General features: G+C 36.8%; 1 protein-coding gene across 1 annotated transcript; it reads left to right on the top strand.

The window, feature by feature from the left end:
• The first annotated feature begins 13 nt into the window (after positions 1-13).
• DCAF17 (DDB1 and CUL4 associated factor 17) lies at positions 14-19,068 on the top strand. Its single transcript, XM_068407342.1, has 14 exons — positions 14-462; positions 1,904-2,007; positions 3,322-3,412; positions 4,352-4,491; positions 5,275-5,353; positions 5,529-5,618; positions 7,766-7,873; positions 8,405-8,510; positions 12,065-12,207; positions 13,625-13,734; positions 14,130-14,217; positions 15,814-15,900; positions 17,370-17,525; positions 18,339-19,068. Exons 1-14 carry the CDS (start codon positions 298-300, stop codon positions 18,525-18,527), a joined length of 1,656 nt encoding a protein of 551 aa, XP_068263443.1. The 5' UTR covers positions 14-297; the 3' UTR covers positions 18,528-19,068.
• The last annotated feature ends 696 nt before the right edge of the window (positions 19,069-19,764 follow it).

The raw sequence follows: 19,764 nt of genomic DNA, 5'->3' as shown, positions 1-19,764 counted from the left end.
CGCGGGGGGAAGGCGGTGGCGGTGCAGGGTTGTTGTCGCCGGGCGGCTGCGGTAACTCGGCTCTGTGGTGGCCGGGGAGAGGCGGTGCTCCCCCGGCGCGGCGGAGCCCCGTCGGCAGGCCTCGGTTCGCGTCTCTCGGAGAGCAAGGACCCGCTCGGGCCTTTTCCCGCTTCGCTTCAGCTCTCCCCGGGCAGGGCGGGGGGTGAGAGAAATCCAGCGCGGGCCCGGGCCCTGCCAGGCTGCTCGCCCCGCCAAGAGCGAGCCAAAAGCGGAGGAGAAAGCCGAGCCTGCCCAGAAATGTGCCCGCAGGCAGCCGCCGGCGGGAGCAGGGCCACCTCCCGGGCGCCCGGGGCTCACAACGTCTGCCGCCTCCTCACCCGCAGGGCCCACGGCTTTTATGCCAGAGATGCTGGTGTCGCCCACAGGCAAAACCTGGGACTCCTCAGAAAGTTAATATGTCAGGTAATAGCGATGCTTTCCGGCGCTGGCTGAACCCCTGCGCGTAGTGGCTTTCAGTCGGGGTGGTCTGAGCCTCAGTCCTCAACCCAGGCGTTTGAGAAGTCCCTGGGTCACGCTGACTGACAAGTTTGGGGAGAAAAAAGCTGCAGTTTTGCTGAAGAGAGTTAGAAATGGTTAAATTTATTTCATGAGGCTCAGACCTAGAAATGGAGAGGGGACTATGCTGTGGAAAAACTGCAGAAGCACTTGTAAATCTAATAACCATGCTAGAAATAGCCTTTTATGAGATTTTTATATTACTTGTTTCTTCCTCTAAGATAGCTTAATATTTAATACCAATATTAAATTCATAGTGTTTTAGGGAGCATCAATGTTTAATTTGAATCAAGTTATCACAACAAAATAAGATAATCAGCAGAGGTCTTCAGGTAAACGTACCCCTAGTGTCATAGAATCATAGAATGGTTTGGGTTGGAAGGGACCTTAAAGAGATCATCTAGTTCCAACCCCTCTGCCATGGGCAGGGACACCTTCCGCTAGACCAGGTTGCTCAAAGCCCCATCCAGCCTGGCCTTGAACACTCACAGGGAGGGAAATGTGTCAGTGAAATTCATGTTACAGAAAAAATAGGTATTAAACGAATTACAGACTAAAGTGAAGTTGACTTTTTTATCAAAATGATTACTGCTTCTATGGACTAGTTGATAGAAATGCATTGAAAGTGAATATGTCGCAGTTAATGGACAATTGTGTTATACTGAAAATATATTTATTGGAAGTCAGCTAAAGTGTCCACTTCTGCAGCTAGATCAATGGGCATGCAAGATTTATTGAAATAAAAATGAGTACATCTGACTTACACAAATACTTTTTTTTTTTTTGTGAGACTGGAACCTTTGTTAATGGTATAGAGCTCCTCATGTCTCTAATGCATGCAAGAAACTTTATGCGAGCAGTTTATCCCGTTAACATTTCAGACACTTTTTGCAAATAACTGTAAATGCATTTTTCTACCTTTCACACAAAACACCAACAGCAGAATGGAGTCAGATGTTCAATAAATTCAATTAATTACATATAAAGGAGTTATGTGCATATTTACACTCTGGTGAGTTTTGTCCTTGATTTTAAAAGTGCCATTAAAGTTTAGTTGCCAGTTTTAATTTTAATGCAGGCAAGTTAATGACAAAATATTCATTACTCATGCTGTCCATGATAGCTAACAAAAAGATCTTTTAATTTGGTTTTAAAAAAAGACAAAATTTCCCAAAAAAAAAGGTCTTTTAATTTGGTTTAAAAAAAACAAATAAGATTTTCCTATATGTATTCAACAGCAAAGGTTCAATTAAAGTAAGTTATTAAGCTGCAGGAGCCAAATAAAATATTTTCCAAAAGCAAGGTATGTTACAAAAGCCATCGCTGTTACAACCACTGTCTGTTTCAGGAAAGTACTAAATTCAAGAACGTTTGGACAACTCATTCTGCGTCTCCTATTGCATGTGAAAGAGGAAGAATTTACTTGGACAATTACCAGTGCTGTATTAGCAGGTAATAAATTTACAATTACAAGTTACCCTGGCTTACAGTTTTAACACTGTGATTCTGTTTTAGACATGTCGCTAACTTTACCCATCCAAATAGCCCCTGTGAATTGAGTGGAATTTACTTATGAACAAAATATAACCAGGTGCATAAATCTTTTGTTAAATTACACTCAGATGCTGTTGTGTCTTAATGTGACACCTGCTTTGGTGAAGAAAAGTCTGATCTTATTGGTGCTGTATAACTTCAGCTTTCAGAGCACTTGTGACAGGAGTGGAAGATTATGAGCATTTATAATTTTGCACTAAAAAGCCAAATGTTCTTTGTGATCTGGTTACTAGCAGTGTGCTAAAGAATGTGTCACAAAATCAGCCTAAGTAACAAGCTTGGTACTATGTCTATAGATTCCGCATTAAAGAAGTAAATTATTGTCATGTAAAAGTACAGTGTGTGGAGTACTTGCTGGTTTTGTTAACGTATTTTGCAGATCAGTTCTCTGATCTGAGGTACTCTCCTGTCGCATGTCCAGCTTCAGAGGCACAGCTTAGGAAGCAGCGCAGGGCAAGGCAGAGGATGGGAAGTCCCACATACACCAGTCCCTCTTGAGAGGGAGGTAGCAGGGACTTGGAGAACTGCGTTGCTGAGTAAGTTGTGGTCAGAACAGTTTTGAGACAGTGTTGTATGATACATAAAATACAAATTACTCTGTCAGTGTAAACCACTGAGAGTTAATTAAATTAATCTATCACTGATAGCAGAGATCTAAATCTACTTAGCCTTGTTTTAGTCCTACATTGTCTGAATGCTTTCCAGTACTGGGTTAACCTGTCTAGCATCTTTCAGTTTTATCTTTGTCTCATCCTCTCCCTGTGCACACTGTGAAGCTTTTATTCTAGTAGTAGGGTTTTTTTAAAATATCTGTACATGATGCCACACCTTTATATTATGAAAGACAACACTGGAAGAGCTTGAGGGGAAAGTTCCAGGATAATCATTAGTTTCTGGAATATGCTTTCTTTTTAATGTGTATCACTAAAGTAAGAATGTTACTATTAAGTTTGTTAATTTAAAAACAAAGCAATACAAAAAAACCACACACAAAAGCAAACCACAAAATATAAAGAAGGTTAGCTTTTAAATATTACATTATACTAACTATTGTTTATTAGGCATTATTTTGAGAGCAATTTCAGTTTATATTTACAAAGTAAAAATAAGATGTTAGATTTCTGACGTGCCTAAAGAGAACTGTATGAAATGACTTGTTGATAGAAAGTAGTTTATAAAGTAGACTAATAATTAGCAATCATTTTCCTCCAGCATTGCACAAGAGCCAAGAATACTTTATCAAAAGCCAAAGTGTTCCAAGTCAGAAAAAATAGAAGATGCTTTATTATTGGAATGCCCACTGGTAAGATTACTTTTTAATAGAGCATTGTTGTACAAAAAAACAAATTAGTATCTTTCAGTGAAACATATTTAGAATAGAGTGTGCTTTCCCTGTGAACTATTTTCTCAGTGTTTTTATGGAGTTAGGTCATTTAAGGTTTGCAACATGTACGTATTTATTTTGACTGAATGTTTTGAGGTGTACTTCTCTGAATTTCTCAATAGCACATTCAGATGCTTTTTTGTGAGCTTTCGTGGAAGATTTTAAAAACAGTGCCTTTATGCTTATGCAACTAACTAATTCCTTGCAACATAAATTTTGTTTAATTTTTTCTTTATTTTTTAATTAGCAAGGGCAGTAGGTGGAGTTTTAGTTTTTATCAGATCTGTTGACATAAATAAAAAAAGCAAATAATCTGAAGACCCATTAAAGCAACTACCCAAAAGCTGTTCTGCTGTTTCTAGCTAATAAATGATATAATTTCCCTCCTCCTTGAGGAGTTTTTCTCTTATCCACTGTCCACAGACCTTAGGAATATTAGCCCCATCCTTGAGGTGCCTAAAAATAAAGCAGTGTGAATACCATTCTTAGCAGCTACTGTTGAGTTACCACTGAAATGTCTTATTCTGCAATACTTAAACAAATTTCTCTTCAAGACTGGTATCAATTAGATCGATAAGCAGTTATATTTCATTTGTGCAAGGCAAAGAAGTTTTAAAAGGTGTCTTCTAGAAAAGGTAACTGCCTTGCAAAAAGAGTGACAACAGTTTATTTGTGCGGTAGTCAGCTGACTATTCAGCACAGACACGAGCTTAGAGATCCTGGTGTGATTAGCAGGCAGCTTTCCATCTTTAGTTTTTGAAGAATTTATATTAACTTTTGTTTTCTTGTTACTGTGTCAAAATGTTATGTATCCTCCTGGTACAAACTTTTTTCTGATGATAACCTTTTATTATATAGGGGGAAATGCTACCAAGTCCGTCAGACTATAAATCTTCCCTGATAGTCTTGACAGTGCAGAACTGGCTTCTGCGTCTCTCTGCTGATAGTGGAGAAATACTGGAAAAAGTATACCTTGCTGGTTCCTGTTGCAAATTCAGGTATTAAACATTGACTAGGCTTTATATAATTAACAATCGTTAGTACTGTACTGGAGAAAGGGAATTGTGTTTATTTTAGTACTATCCTATGGCTGACTTCAGGTTTGTTAGTGTAGCATATTAACTGGAGTACTGTTCCTGCATGCTGTTTTCTATAGAAGAATTTCAGCAGCTTAAGTATTATGGTCTCAAATTTGGTATCAAGTTCCACAAAAGCCACAAAAACTAGGCTACTCTTGGCTTTTCTCTGACAATTTTACAGCCTTTAATATTGCAATAACAGCATACCAGGAGAGGACCTTTAAAAGCTGTGAAACAAACTTCATAAAACATAAGAAAAATACCTTTAGAGTTTAAGCCACTTTTAACTTGCAAGCATTCTTCTCCATAGGGTAGCCATTTTGCTCTTTAAAAGCAGAGCATTTACTGCTTGCTTCTGGTAAACTGCATCTTTTTTTCAGTTCTCAGAAGTTATTTCCTTTAGGCTGAAGGATAAGAAAGCAGTGATTTGTGAAGGGAAGGAGAAAAACTAAGATAGTGAATGTTCATACTTTCAGAATTTTTCTCAGAATCCTGTATGGAATAAGCCATCCCTACTTCTGTGGGTTTTGCATTATTGCAAACAGCAAACATCTCAGGCACCTCTGCTGAATCAGATCCTGAACAGTTCACCTGGACACAGGGATCTGCCTAGTTATAGTAGATTATATTTTATGTGAAATAATATATTTATTATTAAATTATTTTTAAATTATTAAGATAGGCCTTTCTTGTCACAAACAGGTATCTGAGCTGGGATACTCCTCAAGAGGTAATGTTTGTAAAGTCAGCTCAGAATAAGCTCCCTGCAGCAGCACGACAGGTAAGTTTGTTGAAAAAATCTGACATTCTTAAATTTTTACAAAATCAATCAAAAAAAAATTACAAGGACAGAGACAAAGACATGCTTTGTCATTATCGTAGAAGATGAAGATGTCCCACCGTTAATAAATGCCTCAAGTAAAATAACTATATTGAGTATTGTTATTCCTTCCCAGGCAGGTATCCAACAGTCTGTATTGTTCTGTCTTGCTGTATTCCAAGTTTTGCCCCTTTCATTCATTGGAATGCTAGAAATAAACAAAAAGGTAAGTTAATCCCTCTATTAATCATGATCTGTACTGTAGTTGTATGAGAGGCATGGTTTAGGCAATTGTCCCAGAATTTCAGAAGTCAACATTAATTAGCAGTAATGTGGTTCTTGTGTCTGATAGAGGCATTGTGGGGCAAGATTCTTAATTCGAATGACCAGAAGAGAAAATACAAATGCGTTCTGCTATCGGGTTGCTCTTTGACATATAGAAGGACTTTAGCCTTTACTTATAGCAATCATAAGAATTAGGGAATCCTAAAGTTTTTGTAGACTTCTTTTCACCTCTTTAAAGAAAGATAAATGTGCCTCTGACCCACTCCTAGTAATAGTCTATGAATTCTATATGCAGTTACAATGTTTTAAACTTGTATTATCATTGATATTGAATGGCAGACTGTAAATATGTGTCTTGCTTTATCAGTGAAGAGCAAACAACTTTTCTGACGTTGGTTTGTGACCTGTGAGTAAGAGTGTATATATTAGGAAACCTCAAGCCAGATGGCAAGTTTTACTGTTCCGGTGAAAAAACATGTCTATTTTAAGTCAAGAGAGCTCTGGATACTACTTATAAATGGAACAGTGTAAACATGCAAACTCAGTCTTCAAAGCTCTGTGAGCTACAGTCTCATTTGGGGTTCAGAGCTATTAGTGGCTTTTAGCTGGTGCTGGGTTGGGTTGAGGCTGTAATTGAGATTGGGCTGGCAAGTGAAGGAGTGGGGTTAAACATTTTTCATTTGGGCCCATGAAAGTTTAGGGGCACTGTGTATTGTTCTGTTCAAAATTAGTATTTAGGACTGGAAAAAAAACAGTTGCTACCACTATCAAAGGTATTCTCAATCTCGTTAAGAATGGCATGCCAGATTCATCATTGTCATTGCAGCCAAAGTGTCTAAAAGTTCTTCAGCTAAACCTGTGCAGAGTACTCATCAGAGTAAAGGTTACAGCTAGGAATAACGTCAGGGCAGAATTTGGGGGTTGAGAATACACCCAGCAGAGGAAGCAACCAGTGAATGCAATGCCAAACCTGATACAGATCAGTGGAACGTAACTGTTAGATTAGAGTTAGGATTAGGGTTGTTGTTCAAGGCTGCAGAATGCACCTAATGCATCAGCTTTACTGAGATGGTACACCACAATAAAGTCTGAGTTCAGACTAGCTAAGGTCTCAAGGATAGAAAGGAGAGTTTAGGGTTGGAAGACTATTAGAGCTTGTGTCTGGAAGACACTGGTACGTAAGATAACAAATGTATTGAGAATGAGCCATAACACTAAATAAAAGGCAAGGTCTCAGGAGTGAATCTATCTTTCGGGACCAAACTCATCACAAAATCATTGACAGTGTTAAGATCTAGGAGTATTACAGCTCTTGGGTTTCTTTTTTTTTTAAAAAAAATTGTTTTTAAGCCTGTTTTAACCCTGTTTTAATTTAATTGCTTTTTCACATAGTGATTCAGATTAAAGAAAGGAAAACTACATTTCCAAGCATCTCTATTAAAAAAAATTACGAACTTCACGTGTTGTTATTCATTACATACTAAGAATTAGTTTGTTGGGTTTTTCACAGTGGAGATGTGTTAAGCGGTGGCATAAATGAATACTGCATAATTGTTAAAAGGGGTAAGTCAGCTTCTCATGTATGTGTCTAATTTGGATTCAGGGAGGATCCTGTACTCTGTGACCGCTGGATAATGTAGTACAGCTGTACACAGTCATAGAGCCATGATTAGACTAGTCTTTCACCCTGGTGATGAAGAAAGAACAAAGGTCTGAAATCAGTACTTTTAGATTGAGTTGTTAGCTTTGCTAACATTCCTGTGGGATGCCAGGTAGTAGAATCTATTCATGTATTGTAATAACTGGGTAACATGATATGAAGATATACTGAGAATTGATTAGAGAATGAATCTGCTTGCAGAATATAACTAATCTAACCTCAGATGTTACTGCAGTGCAAAGTATTATAGAAACTCAGCAGAACAGATGAGTTACAGAAAACGTCATGAACTAAAACACTGATCATAGGGTTTGGTCAGAATAAAAAACTAAGTGATTACAAAATTAAGGAGATAATATCAGTATTTTGCATTGTGTCTCAATTATTTCTTCCCTAATAGAACATTTTTCTTCTCCTTTTTTTTCCAGATATTTGGTAATAGTGTGACAGATGTTGCTGTTTCTAATGGAATCCTGATTGTAATGTATAGCATGGGTCTGGTCAGGCTCTATAACTTCCAGGCCATCTCTGAACAGGTAATGAAATATGAAATTTTTCATACAGTCCATGCTATTTTAGAGCAACAAATCATAAATATTCATGTAATGCTACATAGGTACATGGGGAAAGTGTCAAAGGATAGAGTTCTTGCCTAAATCTAGTTACAGTCGGAAGATGCAAATGGGTACGCTATCAGAAAATTCTACCCACACCAGTAACAGATGACAAAACATAAGAGACACAGGGTCAGACAGGCACTTAAGCGCATATAGAGAGGAGCTATGTAAATGCTAGACCAGGGTGTGCTCTTGTTTACACACCTAGTCTGTAGTTACAGGTGAGCGTTAAGGCTAGAAACTGATGGGCATGGAAGATTGTTTGATCAGAAACAGAACTGCAGTGGGACTTCTGAATTTATATTCTTACAATAAAAATCAAATGTTAATTCAAACATAAGACTTCAAGCAGTATCTAACAAGATAAAGAATGCAGTAGTAACAGAGCAGTAAAACTAAACAGTAATTAAATATGCATCAATAAAGCTAAATTGTTCTCTGTTATTTTAGTTCATGGAACAGCCGTTTGATTTGGGACATGAATTCAACTGGAATGGTCAAGTGGGAGTTGTAGGAAAGTATCCATTTGGTCTTCCATGTAACATTAAAATAACAGGTATCTATGATCTTTGTATTATCTTGGCTGGTGGCTTTTATGGATTAATTATAACTTATTTCACACCAAGAAAAAACATTAAAATTACTGTACTCATATTGTGCTGTAGCTATATTTCTGGGTTTACGTTATAGTAAAAACGTGCTTTGCTTTACTTCTAATTACAAGAATTATTTACATAGGTCTTACCTAGAAAACTAGTACAGCAGCTAAGCTATTTGAAAAACTTCATAAGCAATGCACGAAGTAGAAACCCCTTCCTTATTTCTGAGACACAACTGCTCTTGGGAAAGAGGAAGGGCTAGGACAGCTGTTAGTAACACCAGAAACAGTATACAGTATGTAAGCAAAAGATGTGAGAACGTTTAATCTGACTTGCAGAAGGAATTCAAGGAGACAGAATACAATTTATCCGAGTTGCATTTTGATAATTCTAAGTTGTCAGAAATGTACCAGTTTCAATAAAGTTAATTCCTGAAGAGAGAACAAATTATCTACTAAAAACAATTCTTATGCCTCAAATTATTAACTTGTGATTGTTCTGCTTTATGTAATGACTTTAATTTCTCTGAAACCAAGCAATCATTTCTGTTGGTGCATTTGAGATTAGAATTTGGTGCTAAGAATCTTAATGAATGACCAAAGCCTGAGACTTTCTTTGAAACTTTTTTTTAAACTTTAAAAATACATTTTCACAAGTTCACACTTGAGGCACTTCAAAAAAAAAATAGTAGGTTTCACCAATATAAAATAATGCATAGTTTTATTTCTTTAATTTTGAATGTTTCTGTGTTAAATGTATTTTACAGGCGACTGTGCACGTAAAAAATGCTTTTGATCTTTATGTTCGTAAACCGTATCAGATAGTAACAGGCAAACCAAACCAGATAAACCTGAGGAAAATACACAAAGATAAAATACAGACTTACATAGTGAAGGCTTTCAGTTAATGCAATGTTTTATCAAAACAAAGTGATAGGCTGCTATAATTGATGTCTCAGGTTCTGCAAAGGGAAATTTCTCCTCATTTTCCTCTCTGTCTCAGTCTGCAAAACCACAATTTAATGTTAGGGGCCCTGTGGAAAACATGCTGTGGGAGCTTTAATAGGAAGCCTATACCAGATTTGTTCTCGTGTCTTATAGATCATTGTAGTTTTTAGTTTTGAGATTTAAAACCAATGTGCTGGAGAAAACATTTTTGATCTTGAATCATATTCAAGAATTTGTGGTTAGGAAGTTTTGAACTTATGACAGACATTTGCCATGGTTGTTCCTTGCAGATAGTTGCATTCCTGTGGTTTTTGAGCTGTTTTCTGTTAGGAATTTAAATGGCCGGCTGACTGTTCAATGTGGTGTAATGCTTCAGTGAGCAAGATTTTAACAGTTTCAGAGTTTAAGTTTGTATTTACTATAATTTAACTATGTGTAATTTTCCTGCTTATTTAGTCATAGCCTCCCTACAGAAATTGCCTGAAGGGATGGCAGTTATTATGGTGCTGTTTTTATGGTGTGTTAGGTACCCAAGAGGAAGTGTATAGAGATCAAAACTTACAGGCTACCATGTACCTACCATGTCATTTACAACTATTGACTGGTAAGGAATTTGATTTTGGTCACAGTGGAAGGAATGGAAAAGGTATCTATAAATCTTCATTATGTCACTGTCTGAAAGGTCCAGAACTTAAAACTGTAGTTTGATTTATTATTAGAGGATACAGTAATGTCATTAAAAAAACAGAGAGGAAGATATTTTGCTCAGATTTTTTTTACGTTTAGAACAAATAGTTGTTAGTGCTGCCAGGAACAACTTTATAGCTTTGTGTTTAGATGAGGCTGGAGAGTTTAAGAAAGTGAACAAAGAAGCTGAACTGGAGATTGAAAACTGGCAATGCTAGGGAAAGGACTTATGAGAACAGGAGGTGCTGAGCAACAAGAGCAAGTGACACAGCAGGAAAGAGGGAGTTGAGGCAGCAGAGTCACGCTATCACAGTGGTTTAGGTGGCTATGATCTTGCAAATCTTTGCCAAATGAACATAAAAAGAAAGGCATATTTTATCAGCAGCTTATACTGCTTAGGATTGATATATTGTTGAAGTGCATTTAAATCTATCATTTAGTCCATCTACCAGAATTTTTGAGGGGCCTTGCTATATATGCTTTATTTAAAAAAAAAGAAAGACGATAGGGTAAAATGTTTACAAATTTTCTTCACTCATTTTTCATTTTCTGACAGATTTTAATATCAGTAGGTCCTCTGCTTATGCTTCCATCTTCATCATTCTCTACATTTTCAGCAGATGCCTCGGTTTTTATAACCTATACTTTGTTATATCTTGCACAGAATCTCCCATTTCCTGTGTGTTAGTCCAAAAGACAACTAGAAGACAGCCACTTTCCAGCTTAGGAAAGACTTCATTTCCATTCGCAGTGAACTAATTCCTTTCAATCTAAATGGCAAAGTTCTTGGAAACATGAATGAAGGAAAAAGAGAGAAGCACTACGTAAACATAATTTCTGACATCATGTGACATCTTAGCACAATTGGCTAGGTTCTGGATAATTATCTAGACTAAGCAGGACCGGAATAAGTCAAAATTTGAATGAGAACTTTGGGACACAAAAGACCAGATAAAAACCTTGTTCTCCTCACAGTAATTCCACTTGAGTTTTTCTGTTCTGCCTGTTTAAATGCCCCTTGTAATGGCAGATTTTCTCTAAATTTTGCCAATTTTTTTTCCCAGCACTTCTCTGTACAGTTAGAAAGAGCTGATCTTCAGACTAAAATTAATTCAGTTACAGCAGCTGTAGAAATTGCTTTTATTTAGCTAGTTGGTAGAAGTTGTAAAGCTCCATGCAGTCCATATCTTTCAAAGATGCTTCTCTCATTTAGTACACAGAAGACTTGTAAGAATGCCATCTTAACATCTGTATATTTTATCCCAACTGAACTGAAGGGAAAACTAGATTCCTTTTTCAATTACAAAAATTCCTAGATTTTTATTGATTTTTATGAACTCAGCTACAGATTGCATTCATTGTGGTCCACACTATTTTGTTGTATTAAGCAAAAGGAAGAGGAGTATTCGGGTATTTTTCTGCATTTCATTCTGTTATTTGAGATTGCTGCTGTTAATCTGTTTCCAGCTATTATTCACTATTTTTCCCAAGATAATAGTGATCCTTTTGACATGATCTTTGATCTGTTCATGTGTACGTCCTCTGTCATTCAGATGAGCTGGATTAATTTTAATTGTTTGCTACGTCTTTGCTTATCCAGCTCGTTTGTAATGAAGTAAGTCAAAGGTATCGGAAGAACAGTTCAGCATGAAGATCTGAGAAGGCAGTAACGTTCCACAGGGAACTGCAGATGTGTGTCTGGATGCTAGGTGAGGTAGCATAGCTGCTGCTAGAGAAAAGATTGCAGCCAATGTGTTTCCACCAGTCTTCAGAAGTTCTGAAGAATTAATAGCTGTATTGGAATTTAGAATTGTTAAGATCAATGGAATTATGATTGTTCTGCTACTACTGCTGTTAACATTACCCAATATTTGCAGATACCCCACCTTTGCTATTTGAAGCATCTTCTCTGGAGAATGCATTCCAAATTGGAGGTTACCCATGGCATTATATCATCACACCTAACAAGAAAAAACATAAAGGAGTCTTCCATATTTGTTCTCTGAAAGACAATGCTTTGGTAATATATTCAGGTAGCAGCTTCTCTGAAATGAATGTGTATCACGTTTGTCTTCATCTCTCCTTCTGAGTAGTGCTCGAGGTAACAATACCCTTGTTTTCCAATGTGGTGCTCTCACAGGGATCGCCCCACAGTGTTACATGTGCTATCCAGTGGAGTCACGTGTAAAATGTTTTCTTCTGAATTAGTACTGCTTCTGATATTTCCTTCATTCCAATATAATCGTATCACTGTCAGTGCTACATAGCACTGTGTTATCAGCTTAAAAGTTAAGGCTCAAGCAGAATCTCATTACCTGATTCCTTGCATGGTAACATCTTAATGCACTTCTGACTAGTCAGCCTACCAAATAGCATGACTAAAGAAACATTTTAAGTTTTAAGAAATTGCAGGATAAGTTTCCTTAATGTTTGTAGTTTATCCCTGATTTGTACCTTCTCTCTCTCTCCCTAGACAGATTTTATTACGCAGTTTAATCCCTGTCTCCCCCTAGAAACATTTTATTACTCAGTTTAATCCAGCATTCCTAATTATTTTTGTTTATTAAGAATATATTCATCATATATTCTTTTGTGTGAGCTCTCCATCCTAGCTTTTATTTTGAATCTGGATTTGACCTGAAGATAATTCTGTAATACAAGCAGGTTTCAGGCCTGTTAGTTCAGGGGTCTTCACTTAAAATCTTCTCACCTGTAAATGTCCTCATCTCTTTCACTAGCCTGATCACATCGATGATCCACCTCCTATCTCTTATTTTCAAAACAGATCTTTCACAACCATAGCTGAAGACCAGTTTTGATTCAAAGGGACTTGTATAATCCTTTCTCACCTAGTTTTTTCTATGTGGGTTCATACATTTGAAAATTTGAATGATCAGGGTCAGCTAAATTTAACAACAAAAAAGCCACTGCCAAAATCCCAAGATTTTGACCAGCTTGCAGCTGAAATCACAAGCTATTCCAAGCTTACACACTCTACAAATATTTGCACGTAAGAGGCTGAGCCTGAGGTTGGAAGCTCAAGTCAAAGTTTGTGCTAATGCTTTTTCTCGTGTCCTGACATATCTTGTGTCTTTGACGCTCAAATTGCTGGAATTGTTGAAGTGTTTGCAGAGCATAGGCTAAATCTTCATTTTGCATCATTTCAGGAGAGGTAGGACCATGTATAGCCATGGTACAAAGTCATTGCTTACTGCATATTAAAAAAGTTGAAACTGTTCCATGAAATAACTTGAGAATTGGAACTGAGTCTTTTTTAATTATTATTATTGTTCCACTGCCATTCTTTCTGGTCATGATTATGAGCAATAGTTAAAAACCTTCAGAGGTATGTGGAGAGGAGCTCAGTATTTCCTCTTTAATTAGATCTGTGAGACTTTCAAAATACTAATATTCTAAGCTTTTCCTTCCTTCTTCAGGCAAAAAATGGCATACAGGATATGAAATGCTGTTCACTGGAACCTGATTGGATATATTTCCATCCAGATATGTCAGGTAGAATAATCCACGTGGGACCAAATTTGATAAAGTATGAGCATTTTTTTCTGAAATCTTATTTTCATTAGAGGAAAACTTGCATAACTGCATAAATTCAGTAGTTAGACGATTTGTAGGCCAAAACACTCATCAAGCCCTAGAAACTGTAAAATTTATTAATTTATCGGAATCAGAAGTTCAGGTAGAAACATCTGCAGATTTCTATGTGATGAATGTGGGCACTGGCAGGCAACACTAGATTTTGATATGAGAAATGTTCAAGGACCACTGTGCTAAAATTTAACTGATAAACATAAATTACAAAAATAATTTATTTCAGTTATTTCTGATGTTTTAATATACCTTCTTTTTTAATTATAAATATAGAAATGTTGTAGTAGGTGGATTAGAATACATGACTTATTTTGTATTTCGTTTCTTTTGTAGAGTCTTGAAGCTTAAGGAAGTTAAAAATAATACAGAACAAACGGAGATTGCAGAAGATTTTACAATTGTGGCCAACAGAGAAAACTGTGTGAGTTTGGTGTCAAAGATCACTGTATGATTTTGAGCAATACACAGGGGTTTTGTGTATGTGAGTAATAACTGTGTTTTATGGGCTTAATTCCAAGTTTTTTGAAAGACATGCCATGTTTTCATTGGACTTTAAGCTGTATGAAAAAAATTTTGAAAACACTAACACTTTCAGGATAGCTTTCTGAAACCTCCAGTCTTTTCTTTAGTTTCCAGCATTCTTTATGTTGTGCAATGTAAACACATATCACTGATATAAAACATACTTAAAAGATGGTGACAAATTTCCTTCAAAAGAAGGTGCCACCAAATGATCATTGTGTGCGTCTCTGGTGCTCAGGTAAGTTGATCGTAAAAATGGTAGAAATGTTGCAAGTCTCTTGTAACTTAGGGGTAAGTCTTCATAAGACAACAAAGACAATACATTGCTTCCAAAATTCTGTTTCTTTTCCTGGCCATGCACATCTGTTACTCCCTTGTGACAGGTTTGGCATTCATCTAACCCTTGGTGAGCCAAATTAGTGCACTAAAATAACAGAATAATAACCCAGCAGAAAAGGTGAGTACTTTTTCTGCTTGCTTGGTGAGCTGAGCTGGAGTTGGAACAGAACAGAACTGAATCATCAGTGGGTCAGAAGAGTGCAGAAACGTAGAACCAAGTGGCCAGGGGATGATCTGAACCTCCTGGTAGAAATGAGCTGTTAAATCACCTCAGTTTTTTCATGAAGTCTTTTGTGATAGAAAATCACAAAGACAAACTGAACGTCAAAAAGGTCAAAGACACTTCACACGCTTGTTAAGACAATTTTTTGGCAGTGCCTGGAACTGTCATTTTGCTTCACCATACAAAGTTATGTCTTAAACAGAAGCAAGTTTTTATAGTTTACGGTACTGTGAAGTCCCTGGAAATCAGTGAATCTAATTTTGAAGCTTCTGCAGAAGAAAAGTTTGTGTATTAAAAATCTACACTAACTCAGGAATAAAACTTCCATTGAATTCAGAAAGGATAAGCTTCATCATCTAATGAATTGCCATACATTTTTTTTTTAGGATTTGTTTACATAACTTCTGTTTCAATAAGAGGAAAGAAGTATGAGTTCTAATCCTGTCTGTGCTGTGCCTTTTCCTTTTGACTTCCATTAAGACACTGATACCCCAGTTTTGAATGTTTCTGGTGTTAATGATGCCCAGTGGAAGCAGCTGTGGTTGTTTAAGATGCTACTTTCCACATGTTCTGGAAATAAGAGTTTAAGAAACAAATTGATAGTGCCTTAGCTATCTTAATTCTCATTCCCACATCTTGGCTCCAGTCACTTCTGTTCTAAAAATTGTGGTGGCTGAGAACCTTTTCCACTTCTACAGGACTAAGAACTTCTGAATATGAATAAACATCAGTAATATCTCAGCTAAAGCCACCAAATTCATGAGCTCTCATAAAGAAGAGATAGCAGCACTAGGGCCATGCATAGCTAATGAGTAAAACAAGATCCAGGAGATTAAAGCAGCGAAAGACATGAGCTAGATACATTGTGAAATAGATAAAAAGAAACTAAAATGCTCCCGAAGTCTAGAGCCACTTTTTTCTTTTTCCCCAAAGGTGAACAACAACACTGTTACTGTAACAGCTTCTGGTCGAGTGGTGAAAAAGCGTCGTAACTTGCTGGATGATGACCCAGAACAAGAGGTAACTGACGTAGTAAGAGCAGTTCATGGATTATTTAAGATGTTTAGCTAGCCAGAAGTCATTCTTGTTTCAGGTGCAGTGGCTGTAGCCATTAGCTGTGTTAATCTTTGAGTTCTTTATTGCTCTTCTGTGGCCGTCTTTGTCTTCTTAACTTCTAATTACTTCATTTCCTCTCTGTCGTCTTTTCTCCTTGGTTGACATTTGTCCTTTGGATAGTCTCTTTCTCTTAAGAACTGATCTTATGCCCCATGATACCATCATAGCTCCATGCAACTTCAGTGGCACAGATATGAGATGTTAATGTGACGAACCGTTATTCTTCTCTCCATTCAAATATCTCCTTTAAACATTTCCTATAAAGTATTTTATTAAATGAAAGAAATGTATTTATTTTTTTCTCTGCTTTAGGTTCCTCTAGTCTTTGATATAGTATCTCTAAACTATATTTTTCTCCCCCAATTACTTTGATTAGATAGCAAGATAAGCAGGATAGCAGGATAACAATTTTCCTTTAAGTAACTGCTACTTGAGAGTGAAAACACCACATGCCTTGGTTATTGAGTCTTCCAGAGGTTATGAAGAATATTTTTTAGCTTTCTATCTAGAGCTGGAGCTGTAATTGACATAAGCACAACAGTTAAAATTCATCAGTTTCTGGCAGTCATTTCTGTTCTTTCTGAGGAAATAGATGTTACTCTGGTAAAAATACAGGGCAGTCCAATATAACCCTTAAGGTCTGCAGTTAATTTCTACCCTTTTTTTTTTGTTGTTTTTTTTTTAAACATAATTAAAATTAGAGTCTGCACACTATTTTTTCTCCCGCTGTTACACTTTATTTGTAATTCCAGTAGATAATCTTCCATTATGGAAGAGAAAGACTGGCTTGAATTTAAAGAGTATGTTACCAGGTTCATGACAGTGAGATAGAGGCAATTAAGGCAGTTCACAGTCTTCACCTTTTGGTTTCAGTTCTTCACTGTCACATACTCCGTGGAGCGAGAGAGAGCTCTGAACAGAACATACAGGTGTTCATGTGAATGGAATTACCCTAATATACCCATCCCCTCAAAATCAGTAATGGTTTTGAGCTATTCCATCTCTAACATGTCTGCTTCAAGAGAGAGCATGGGGTTTAAATAAGTTTCTTCTGTCACTTTCAAAGTACTTTTTTCTATTTCCTGTATGATACATATAAAATACATCTACTTGCACACTAGGATTGTTCAGAATATCACTTTCTTCTCTCCTATCTTAAGGAATTTTGCTGAAACACATCAGACAGCTTGTGTTGGGAGAGATGCCTGTTGGGTATCAGACTGGCAAAGTTTTCTTTATCAGACCAGAAGACTTAAGAACTAGAATTTTTCCAATTCTGCTTTCACCTGAAAGAAAAATCGCTATGCAGTTTAGGTAGAGCGGAATGTGAATTTATGTTTGATTTGTAAACTTGAGGTTTTGTTTTTCCTAAGACATTCAAAATTGTGGACTATGAAGATGAATTGGATTTGTTATCCACTGTGGCAGTTACTCAAATAGGAGCTGATGGAAAAGCACACCTTGACTTTCATTGTAATGACCATGGGATTCTACTTAAGAGTATTCCATTACTGGAGTCCTGGGATGTGGTGAGGAGAATTCCTGTCTTTTGTTTATGTTAACTCTTCCCTGTACCATTTTCCTACCATTTTTGTTCAGATCTGAAGCAGATACATAAATAGTGTTGCCAAGTGCTATGGATGAGATTTGTACAAAATAATAATCATAACTAAAAAATTGTAAGTATTCCATCAGACAGTGGAATTTATCTGAAAATTTCCAAAAGTGAACAACACTGTTACAGTAACACCTTCATTTATCTGAAAATCTCCATGATTTTAAATTAAGGTTTTTTTGTTCATTGATTTGCTTGGTTTTTTTGGTTGGGTGAGGGCTTGTCCTTAGCTATTTCTGAAGTATTTATCAATTTGAGTACTCACCCTTTGGCTAGTTACATCAGCTTAACTTTACAACTTGTAAATAGTCTCACTAGCTTAACTTGAACTACTCATGCATAGAATTAAGCACGGACCTCACCATGTGTACATTTGGAGAGATGGAATGGGCTGTTCATACAGTCCAAGTTTAGGTGGACATCCAACTTTGATGGTCTGGCACCTTTGGCACCTCTTTTATCGTTGACTGCATGGGCAACTTAGGATCCTAACTCAGATGCTCTGAATTGCACTTAGGTTCCTAAAATAGGCATGTGGGAAACGTCTCAAAGTTTTAAAATTCTGTCCTTTATCTGAAAGAGCAGTCTCTGTGTATCCACGCAAAATTCCTGTCTGATCATGGAGGTCACCAATGTTAAATATTTTTTGTTCCCCAAGGAAAATGGTACGGGTATTAGCAAGCTGTGGAAATGGAGACTGCAAACAGATTTTTTTTTCTCATTTCAGACTTACAGTCATGAAGTTTACTTTGACAAAGACCTTGTATTACATATAGAACAGAAGCCTAACAGGAGGTTCAGTTGTTATGTTTACCAAATGGTCTGTGATACTGCAAAAGATGATGAATGTTCAAGCCATGAAAAAACAGAAAGAGCGTTTTGTAAAAGAGGAGGGAGAATTTTTGAATATATTTAAGACATAAACAACAACTACAGAGACTTCAATTTGGATGTTATTTAAGGACTTCATACATGTGAACTAGTCAACTGCTGTTTTTCAGGCAGAATTTAATCTTAACATTTTGTACTACTACATGAGGCTTTATTTCTGTTTTTCTCTGTAACATTGTACACTTGTCTGTACTCCATAATGGCTTTTCATGTATTCACCAGTTCATCATTAATGCTAGATGCAGCATTTATTGCTTCCCTTCAGCAACTGAATTGAAATATTGGACATCAAGGAGAAAGATGTGGACTTACTGGTCATCTGCCATCTGCTGCTGTCTGTCTTATGTAGTTTTACCTATGCAACTTTAATACAGACTGTTAATTAAGCAAAGTATGTAAAACTGTATAGGATAAATTTTATATGTAGTATGAAAATGGCAGAGTTACCATTAAACCATTGAGACAAAATCCTTCTGTTGGTTTTGTGTGAGATATAAAATCACTCAGGTTTTCTGGTTGTGTTTGTTTTGGTTTAAAGAGAAGTACTAATAAATTATGTATTTTTACTGCCTTTTATATCTATCTTTATTTATATATATTTATATATATATATATAAAACAAATCAATTCTCTGGTTCTCCCTGTGTCAAGGGGCAGGAGTTGTTCAGTCTGAGCCGGAGCTACCAGATGCTCAGCCGGATCACTGTGTGCAGCCTGTCTGATGCGTGGGAGTTCCATGTGGTATATTCAGATTCTGTGGAATGGAAGCTTTAATTTTAAATTAAAAAACACCCACAACAACAAAACACAGGCTGTAGACTTCAGGGTGATTCCCTGAAGAGTGCTTCCAAATGCAAGCCAAAGGTGGGCTCAGGAGAGTAGCTCTGGGAGGGATGAACAACATCCGATTTCTCACTGGCACCACCGTTATCATGAGCATGGTAATTCTAAACCCAAATATTTCTTTTCACTGTAAGCTTTACTAATGAAGTGTAGATCATCCTAGCTGATGCGACAGTGAAGAGCTCTAGAAGAGTTATAAAAATTACCTGTTGTGAGTTTTTATAAAAAGTGTAATGCAAAAGAAAAAGTGAAATACAATTGTGGAAAGAAAAAAACAACACAAAAAAGGAGATCTAAGAAGGTAATGAAACAACACTAGAAATAAATAGCAGCAGCAACACTCTACTTCCACCCTAGCTTCAGTAAGTTTTCACTTAGTATCCAGGAAAGAGCACCTGTCCATTATCTATGAGGGTAAA

Source organism: Nyctibius grandis, chromosome 9, assembly GCF_013368605.1.
Source record: "Nyctibius grandis isolate bNycGra1 chromosome 9, bNycGra1.pri, whole genome shotgun sequence".
Taxonomy (NCBI): domain Eukaryota; kingdom Metazoa; phylum Chordata; class Aves; order Nyctibiiformes; family Nyctibiidae; genus Nyctibius; species Nyctibius grandis.
The sequence above is the reverse complement of the archived record's forward strand: the minus strand, read 5'-3'. Positions and strand labels throughout refer to the sequence as shown.